General features: G+C 36.3%; 1 protein-coding gene across 2 annotated transcripts in view; it reads right to left on the reverse strand.

Moving 5' to 3' along the window:
* LOC131043810 (ferrochelatase-2, chloroplastic) overlaps window positions 1-8,531 on the reverse strand; it is a 221,820-nt gene extending 213,289 nt beyond the window's left edge. Inside the window, exon 1 of one of the 2 annotated variants that reach the window (XR_009105605.2) lies at window positions 8,344-8,531. Coding sequence is in view for 1 of the 2 variants with exons in the window: in XM_057977047.2 (XP_057833030.1) it covers window positions 8,344-8,389 (46 nt within the window). In the remaining variant the exon portion in view is untranslated. The remainder of the gene's footprint in view (window positions 1-8,343) is intronic. The other variant, XM_057977047.2, reaches the window with a different exon arrangement.
* Window positions 8,532-9,602: the final 1,071 nt, after the last annotated feature.

Consider the following 9,602-nt stretch of genomic DNA (forward strand, 5'->3'; position numbering starts at 1 on the left):
TGTTAGAAGACGCAAATTGGAATGAATATAAACCAAGTCTTCTGCTCTTTTTGAAGCCAACCAGTTACGCTTCACTAAGTGGATAAAGGAGTATGTACTCCAATTCCATTCAGCAGTGGAAGAACTTGCAACCTGTTGAAATTGGAGAGAAAACCAACAAAACTTAAAATTAAAAAAATGCAAAATAAATTAAAGAATGTTAAAAAACTTTAAAGCTAAAGTCTACAATACAAATGTTAATATTTAAAAGTAAAAAAACTTACCTGTGATAGTATCTTGATTGCAAGAGGTTGGAGGAACATAAAATCTTGACCATGGAGGTACCACCATGTAACTCCTTCCTGAGACTATGACTTCTTCCTGAGATAAACAAACCAAACTCTTTCCTAACACTATCCACCACTTCAGGATCACTGTAGAGTCTAGTGAATGCCTACTTGTACCCAACAGCAACTTCAGGATCTCTATATGGTTTAGTTCTCCCTAGCAAAGAAAGTACTTCACTGCTATAGTACATGGGAGAAAAAGCATGTGCAAGGAGGTGCAATGGCGTGGTCATCTTGTTCCACCGATGATGAATGATTTGTTCCACCCTTTTGAAAAATGCTTCTTAGGGGTCCTTGTCTCTTTTTGCTATTACAAGTTCGATTTTTTCAATCATGGTGTTCATGCCATCATAGAATTCCCCCAAACATGTTGTATCTGTATCAGTATACCTAAGCATACTCATGATAGGCTCGGTGAAATTCAATATATATTCCACATTATCCCACCAATTGAGATTCACGATCAAATCCCTAACCTTTTGGGCCTTCGCTGAATTTGATAACTTCCAAATACTCCATTGGTTACTAATAACCATGGCACTCAATGCCTCTTTCACCTTCAAAAGTCGTCTCAACATTATTGTATGTGATGCAAATCGGGTCTCAGCAACCTAGGTTCATGTAAAAAATGTCAATAACACATTTAAAAAATATAAAATTAAATTAAATAGATAAATTAAATTTACCTTCAGTAATTCCAACCTCCAGAAGCTCCTAAAAATGGCTTGTGACGTATGGTGGTTTGTCACAAACATTTGGATCTCCTCACCCTCTTGGTAGATATCCTTCACCCAGTCTATTTGAGTGTCAATTGCTTGCATCACCAAGTTGAGGGAGTGAACGGTGCATGGTGTCCAAAAAATGTGAGAATATCTTTGTTCAACCAAAGCACCTACAGCCCTACAAAATTTTGCATTGTTTGTGATGACTTGGACAACATTTCATGTCCCATTATATCAATGCAATCAACGAGGATTCTAGAAATGAATTATGCATCTTTGAGCTGCCCCTCACAATCAACTGCCCTCAAAAACATTGCCCCTTTGGGGGACACTGCAATAACATTTATCGATGGACGGTTTTTGCCAGCCTTCCATCCATCAGAAACAATAGAAACACCTGATTCAGCTCAAGAATCTCTAATCGGTTTCAATGATCGGTCTACAAAATTATTCTCTCTTGCCAATAAGGTGGTGCAGACCTTTTCATACCCAAGACTTGTGAAAGCAGTAGGTGCATTATTGATTGTTGTCACCATCTCCTACCAATATGGTGATCTTACCAAGTTGAAAGGAAGACCATTGGCATAGAGGCAACGTGCAATTTTTTGCTTTGCAATATCTCTTGATTCCATTTTGAATGCTTTGTCCAATGGGCCTCTTTTCCGGGAAAGGGAATTTTCTACTTCAACTTCATCTTATATAGCGGGTATCTCCAAGAAAGGGTGATGGGGGGCCTTTTTTGGTAGTGTATGATCATCAAGTAAATTCATTAGTGTTTTGCTTGCAGATGGATTAGCTCTTAGTTTTTCTGTTGCTATAGCTCTATCAACGTCTTCTTGTTCTCTAATGAATGTTGCTATTTGTGTTGTAGACAACCCTTTCTCATCTGGCCCTACATACATTGTAATCCCTTTCCGAGCAGGGCCACAAAAGTAACATCTCACTCGATCATACGAGCACCTATAATTGGTTTTACAAAAATTACAAGTCCATTCATATCCCCCACCTCCTGGAACTTGTTCATGCATTGTAGTATAATTCCATAAAGGAGAACCTCTATCAACTTTAAATTTTTGGTTTTGAGTCTTGTAACCCCACCCACTGAACTCAAACTTGTTGCCATATTTTTTTTTGCTATTATAAGAAATTAAACATTTTTAAATTAGAAAAAGAAATTAAAAAAAATATGCAATATTACACAATGTAAAGGCCAATATAAGTATGAAAAAACATTATAAAAATTGTTTATCTTTTTCTATTAAAAAAAAATTTTAAAAAAACTTGAAAAAATTCTTCAAAAGATCAAAGAATAGGGATAAATGCTTACCTTAAGTACTTGAATCTCCTTTGTGCAAGCTCTCCACCTTCGCCAAGCACTCCATGAACAATCTCCTTTAAAAATAATTACTTGCCCTTCAAATGCCAAAATGAAACCAAGAGAGAATAGATGAGCAAATGAAGTTGTTTTGGGTCTCAAATGTATTTAGCAAGGGGTGGATTAGGGTTTTTTTGCTCCAAAGAGGTAAAAAAAAAAAAACAATTAATGTTTGAAGTCACCTTTTGGTGACTTGACCCAGCCCCCCACCTGGGTTCGCCCAAGTCCGCGCCTGGGTTCGCCCAGATCAAGGATAAATGCTTACCTTAATGTACTTGCTGATTTAAAGAGAACAACAATATCAAACTCACATCAGATCTGAAAACTCGCAAAACCCTCCAACAAAGATGGTACAACAATAGATATGGATAGTGGCAATAATGTATGGTGATGGCGATGCTTGGAGGGATGGTGGACGTGCATGGCAGCAATGTATGACAGCAGCAAACCCTGAATAAAGTCTGACTGTTATAGTAACAGCAGCAAATGATGATTTTCCTCAATTTGGTGCTCGAAACAATGAATATTGATGATGAACAGCAGCAACATGTGTCGCTAAATTCTGAAAATCAACAATAACAATGATTTGCTTGCAAGTATAAATTGACCTAGTCGTCCACAAGCTGAAATCTTCAATAATTGCATTGTAGCAACATTATAGCCAGCTGAAAATGACTTCAATTCTTTGAGCACAAATGTGATCCCCAGTTGGAATCACCTCTTATGGACAAGAGGGATTTTGTTTTCAAATCCAACATTCGAAATCAAGTGGGCTTTCATCTTCCAAGATCTCCAAAATGCCAAGGGCTTTCATCATTGAATGGAAAGATGAACATAAAGCTTAATCTTTAGAAAATATTGGAAAATGTAAAAAGACAAGTGATGATTTGATGTGATCCTTGAGTTCTCTTTTATAGGCACTTTACTTCAGGCCCTCTATCTATTTTATTTTATTTTTATTTCTTTTTCTTTTTCCCTTCAAGTTTTAAAAATACTTTTAAATTACATCCAGAGGCCCCCTTTTATATTACAATTTAATTAAAGTGTAAAACCACTTTTAGATATTATATAGGACCAAAAATAACATTTGCAATTGCCCTTTTTGAAAATGAAGTGATCGGACCCACTTAAAATACTATTATTTTTATTTCTCTTGATCTATCCTTTAGCTTACAAGAAAAGGGTATAGGCTAGAGGTCCTCTCCATGGATCTAAGCCTAAAAAGGGTACATGACAAAGTATAACATCATAGTTCTATAAATTTCAAACACAACTGAGACAAAATTCTTTAACTATATGTGAACAACACTCCAATAAGCATGATTTGACTACCAATTTGCAACAATATTTAATTCCCATCAAAAAAAAAATTTGATGGATGGATCCCAATTCTCTTTGCTTATTCTCAAAATTTATCAAAGTCATATTAGTTATTATATTCTACCTGTGTCTCACGGTTAAAGCCTTTCCAACCAAGGAGGACCAAGGATTTTTTAGAGGTAAATAGTTGAAATCAAGGACTCAAATTTTGGTGGCTAGTGCACACTATAAGATGACCTAAATCACCACATTTTTATGAAAATTTAGTTAATTGTTGGTTAAGTCGCCTAAGCATTATTTTATTAAACTTTTTATTCAACTATTTCACCACAATATTTAAAATTTTGATGCATGATTAGATTTGATTCTCCTAACGTTTATAAGTGATATTACAAATCTAAATTGATCCACCAATAATATTACATACTTCTCACTTATTTCAGTGCCATATTACCAATATTCATTTCCCATCATTGATTTTGTCTCTAAATGGTTCCCATTGCTTTCCAAAAGCTAAAATATACTTGCACTTTCAAATGTTCATCCTTTTGGAGGATTGATCTCAAGGCCCAATTAACATTTGAAAGCATTTTGGCTCCTAAAAAGCAATGAGAATTGTCCAAATAGAGGAGATCAACGGTTAGTTATCACATCAAATTGCACCCTATTGAAACTGGTTTCAGTATTCCAATGAACAATGGGAATGATCTCAAGGTGTGGGACCTTGCAAGTGAGATCAAACCTCTAGAGAAGGCCAGCTTCCTCTAACCTAGATGCAGAGTGTTGATCCAACTCAACATAGATTAAACCTAAACATAATCATATTCTACTAATTGTTAAGGAAAGGGAGAAGGAGCACAAAAAGGTGGTGATGCACCTAGATTAAAATGAATTTCTTCCTACCCACTACAACATAGAGAATCAAAGAAAGTAGTCAAAAGGACTCGCACAGGTCCATGCTATACTAGCTCCTAGAAGTATGTCTGATGGTCAGGGTTTGACAAGCACTGAGAGGGAAAGCTAAAATCCACAGATAGCAAGTTTCACACAGCATACATATCCAAAAAATGATCAACATTCATTCATACATGAAGGTAAAAATATTTTATACAACGCATCAGAAGTGAGAAGAGATGAAAATAGGACAACATTATTGATTGAGAGGCATGGAGACTATTAAAATGGCAGAGTTGTAGAGCATGCAAGTCTCTATAGAGAACAAAAAGGAAGAACGCTTTACAAAAATGAATCGTGGAGGCTTTATTCTAAGGAGAGGAAGTTGAGAATTCATGCCAAAGTGTAGCAGACGAGATAACAACCCTAACCACCAACAAATCCAAAGAGATACAAACATGTGGACATACCAATCCAATTTGGGTGACCAAGGGCACATGATAGGACATCTTTAGATCTCTACCATACCTCAACATTGATGATTCTAATTTTGAGTGCAGAAAGGATGAAGATTGCCCACAATCTGCAATTTGGGGATGGAACTCTGACAAAAGGGGTTCCTACAGACAATAAATGAGGTATGGGCATCATCTTCCTTCTTCAATCCATGCCAAAAGCATTAAGAACCTTCCATAGCTCCCATGGATCGAGATTTGTTGGTTGTACTAATCGTTGAACATTAATGGCATTTCTGAGTCAAAAACAAGCCTCTAAAGTCTATCAGCAAAGTATAGAGCTCAAGCTTTTTGTCATGCCAAAGACATTAAATCATCGACAACCCCAAAGAGACTATCACTAAGCATCGATCCTTGAGTCTATCGCATATCACCTACCATTGGGCCTGGAAGAAGAACACATTCATCCATGATGCCTCAGTGAGACAATCCTTTGTCGGGCATTAGACATCTGCCATGATGCTTGCCAAAGGGGAAAGGGAGGATGAGGGGTGCCAAAAGTACAACCTCTAATGATGACATCAACATGACATCATTGGGAAGTGGATATGGGGGTCATTTCAACATAACATCAGCCATTTCAAGTGATGATTTTTCATTAAAAGAATCTCAAAGGTTCGTCTATGGATGGTGCCCATTTAATAAGGGACCTAAATTACAACACAATATAAATACTAATATATTACATCGTTTTTGAGGTATACAACTTACCTAATCAAATATTCTAACAAAAATGTAATCACTACAACGCTTCTAATTCTCAATATGTCATTCTACAATTATATTTACTTTTGACATTAATATGCTTGCAAAGCACACCAATTGATCAAGCTTGGTAGCACCCTCTTGCAATAGTGTGCACACTCAATTATGAACTTTGATGGGTCACTCCAATAAGGGTATACTAGGCTAGAAGCATTATAAGACAGACATTCACATCTATTTCAGAGCGTAACCCCGTTCCCCCTTGGTTTTGGTTCCTTCTACCAAATCTTTGTCTCTAGTTTTTGTATTCATCATTTATAGCTTCCTTGGAGATTAATGCTTCCACACCCAATGCTTGTTGTTCTTAATTAGATTTTACGTTATAGAGGCATTTCTTGACACTACTCTAACGTTTTCTTCAACAGTTCTCCCACCATCATTGGTTCCACCTTTGATTTCCTAGTCCTACACAAGATTTCCTATTCCTCATACACTTGATTAGTTCTTCCATCCATTCTTTCCATGATTAAGGTTATAGATACTTCAACCCTCCTGTCAAACTGAAACACAATCAAGATCATTTGTCTCCATGTCTACTGTTTTCTTGATAATCTTCGTCTCTGAGCTTTTTAACTATCAGACACCTTTGAAGAATTATTAGTCTCAGTGTCCTCTTCATAATAGGCAGCACCAGACTTTTATATACCCGGAAACTTCTAATTCATAAATTCCCTCAACCACCACTCATTTTCTGTCTCTTGTTCGTCCTCTCTGTTCATTTTGTTTTCTTTGCACTTGAGAGTGCACTTCCCTCAGTCTCTCTTTGTTGCTGCTCGCAGATCCTCTTCAGTTCCAAGTATCAGCAAGCAAGGAATGCTCAACATATCTGTTTCACATGAGATTGTTTGCACAGGTAGAATCCCTTCAAGTAAGTGGCTACAGCTGTGTCCATATGGTGAAAGGCATTTAAAAGCGTTAATTAGTAGTTTTAACTAGTTATTTGTTCTACAGATAAGTTGGTTTAATAATTTAGAACTAGCTGTTAAAAACAATTTAAATTTAATACATTAACGGCTACTTCATTTATTAATTCCAGATCATAATGGTATATTTCTATCTAATTAAAGGTTGAGGTCCCATGGAGGTGGGCTTCCTCAAAAATAGAGCTGGAGCTGCTGAGATTTTTTAGGAGTATTTTAAATCTGCTGGTCCCATGAATTTTGTAATGCAGTTCAGCTTAAAAATTTAAGCTCCAAAATTTAAGGAAGCTGGTGGTCTCATGAATATAATACTTTTGCCTTCTATAATGTTCAATGATAGAAATCAGTATTAAAAAAAACATTTTCCCTCCAAAACTATTTATCAATGGAAATCTAAATTGGATGTTTGACAAATGACAGATAAGATTCCTAAGCTGATGGGGCAATTTCTAGCCCCACCCCATTTTCACCCGCTTAAATATGCAAGCCTAAAAAGTAGGAGCTTCTATTTTCTAAGAAAAGATTCCAAATAATCCTGTTGCACATTTTTTTTTCTTCATGAGACCTCCTCTTCCTAAAAAATAGAAGCTTAAGCCCTTCCATGGGACCACATCTGACGATCAATTTGTATTATTTTTTGTGTGAAACAGGTAGACTGAAAAGGTCAAGCGAGTTATGAAAAAAAAGAGTGTTTCTTTCGCACAAGCTGGAACAGTTGAAACAGGAAAACATTTTATTTTGAATTGTGAAGCTTACAAAGATGCCCAGGTCAAATGTATAAGTAATTCAAAGACAATTCCTTTTCAAGATTTAATGAGCAAGGAGATGGTTGACAGAATGAGAGTTCTTAATGAAATTGAATGACAGAAAATCAGGCACTTGTGAAACTTACAAAGATGCCCAGGTCAAATGTATAAGTAATTCAAAGACAACTCCTTTTCAAGATTTAATGAGCAAGGAGATAGTTGACAGAATGAGAGTTCTTAATGAAATTGAATGACAGAAAATCAGCACTTCACAAAGCAAAATAACAGGGTCTGATGTCTCATAAACTATCTTTGAGTTTATGAACACTAAAAATCTTCTATTCTATTCTTTAAGTGAAGCTGTAATCCCCATACATATTATTTCCAAGTCATTTATCTTTAATGGAATCTTTGTACTTAACTAGAATTATCTAGAAGAGGAGCTGTAATCTGCATCTATAGTCATCTTTTCATTCTGATTCCCGATATGAATTTTGGGGTATAACTGAAAAATTAATGAAAAATCTTGTGATGCAGGGAACTCCTCTTATTTATCAAATGCACTGAGCTAAAATTCGGTCTTTAATTAACGTTAATTTTGTCTGCAAAGTTAGTTTCAGTATTGGATTGGACATCAGATTTGTTGTAAACCATAAATAGGTGGTGTCTTCTTTTTCTTCAGGGTCAAATATAGCTATCGTTGAAGTATTTAAAGGGTTTTGCAAATACAAATACAGCATGTGGGTGAAATGCAACTTACAATGAGTGACAGAGGCAGGAAAGAATGACAACACCTCGACGCCCATGGCCGGTATATTCTTACTGTGCGATTTGTTGAAACCAATTAAAAAAATGCATGTAACACTATAGCACACCGTACCCTAGTCTCCCCTCACATTTTTGCGATCGTCTTCTTAAGGTACTCCAAGATTAAAACGGCTTTCTCTGGTTGCTTCAATTTTATGCGCACCTACTGCAGCCACGTCTATTGCTTAATTATCCTACTGTATTAAATTTTACGGGAGCCGCTGCCTGTCAAGCAGGTTTCCACTCTCGTAAGTTTTTCTATGGATAAACCCACGTTCTCTCCAAAATTCTAATTGATAGGTTGAGCCTCTTTTTATGTGGCTTATCACTAGCTTAAATAAATTGATTTTCATTAACTCTTATTATTGAATTGTTTTATCATCAATTATATTTATGAATTTATGAATTTATTTTTTTTTATTTTTTAATAGTTAAGATGTGTGATTTTTAAGTTTTCAAATTACAAAAATTGTTTTTCTTCAATCTAATTGACTCAAATAATTTGCATCTTATTACCGGATTTTCAGGATCCACTTTTTACATTAATTTTTTTAGGCAAATTTTTAGGTCATTAAAATAATATTTAGTATGGCCTCTTAATGGGCACCTAAGGGCTAATCTTCAGAATCAGGGTCAATCAAGCCCTGAATGGACTCCGCCAAAAAAGGGGTGGATTAAGATTAATTTCGACGAAGCATCGAGGGGCAACCTGGGGATTTCTGGTGTTGGGATGATTGCTCGAGACGATTGGGGCAACACTCTGGCCATTGGTGCTAAAAGATTGGTGGATGGATCGAACAACGTTGTTGAGTGTCAAGCAACGTTAGAAGCTATCCTAATGGCTGGGAAACTGGGAGTGAAGAAACTCCATTTGGAAGGAGACTCTCAGGTTGTGGTGAACGGGATAGCTCGAGGCCGAATGGCAGCGTGGCACTTAGACAAGCAGGTTCGAAGAATGCAACTTCTACTGGGCGGGTTTGAAGATTTTAAAGTGACTCATGTCCTCCGGGGAGCAAACTTGGAAGCTGACAAACTTTCAAATGTGGGAGCGAATGGCTCCTTGGAAAATAAGTATAGTTTGTTCGAGGACTTTAGAAATTTTAGTCCTCTCGATTTTGAATTTGGTTAGATGGCTTATCATAGAAAAGTGAACCCGAGCTTGATTTGAAGTGACTATTGGTAGCCACGGTCTTGTGGGAATTAAAGATCCTC

The sequence above is a fragment of the Cryptomeria japonica genome, chromosome 6, assembly GCF_030272615.1.
Source record: "Cryptomeria japonica chromosome 6, Sugi_1.0, whole genome shotgun sequence".
In the NCBI taxonomy this organism is placed as follows: domain Eukaryota; kingdom Viridiplantae; phylum Streptophyta; class Pinopsida; order Cupressales; family Cupressaceae; genus Cryptomeria; species Cryptomeria japonica.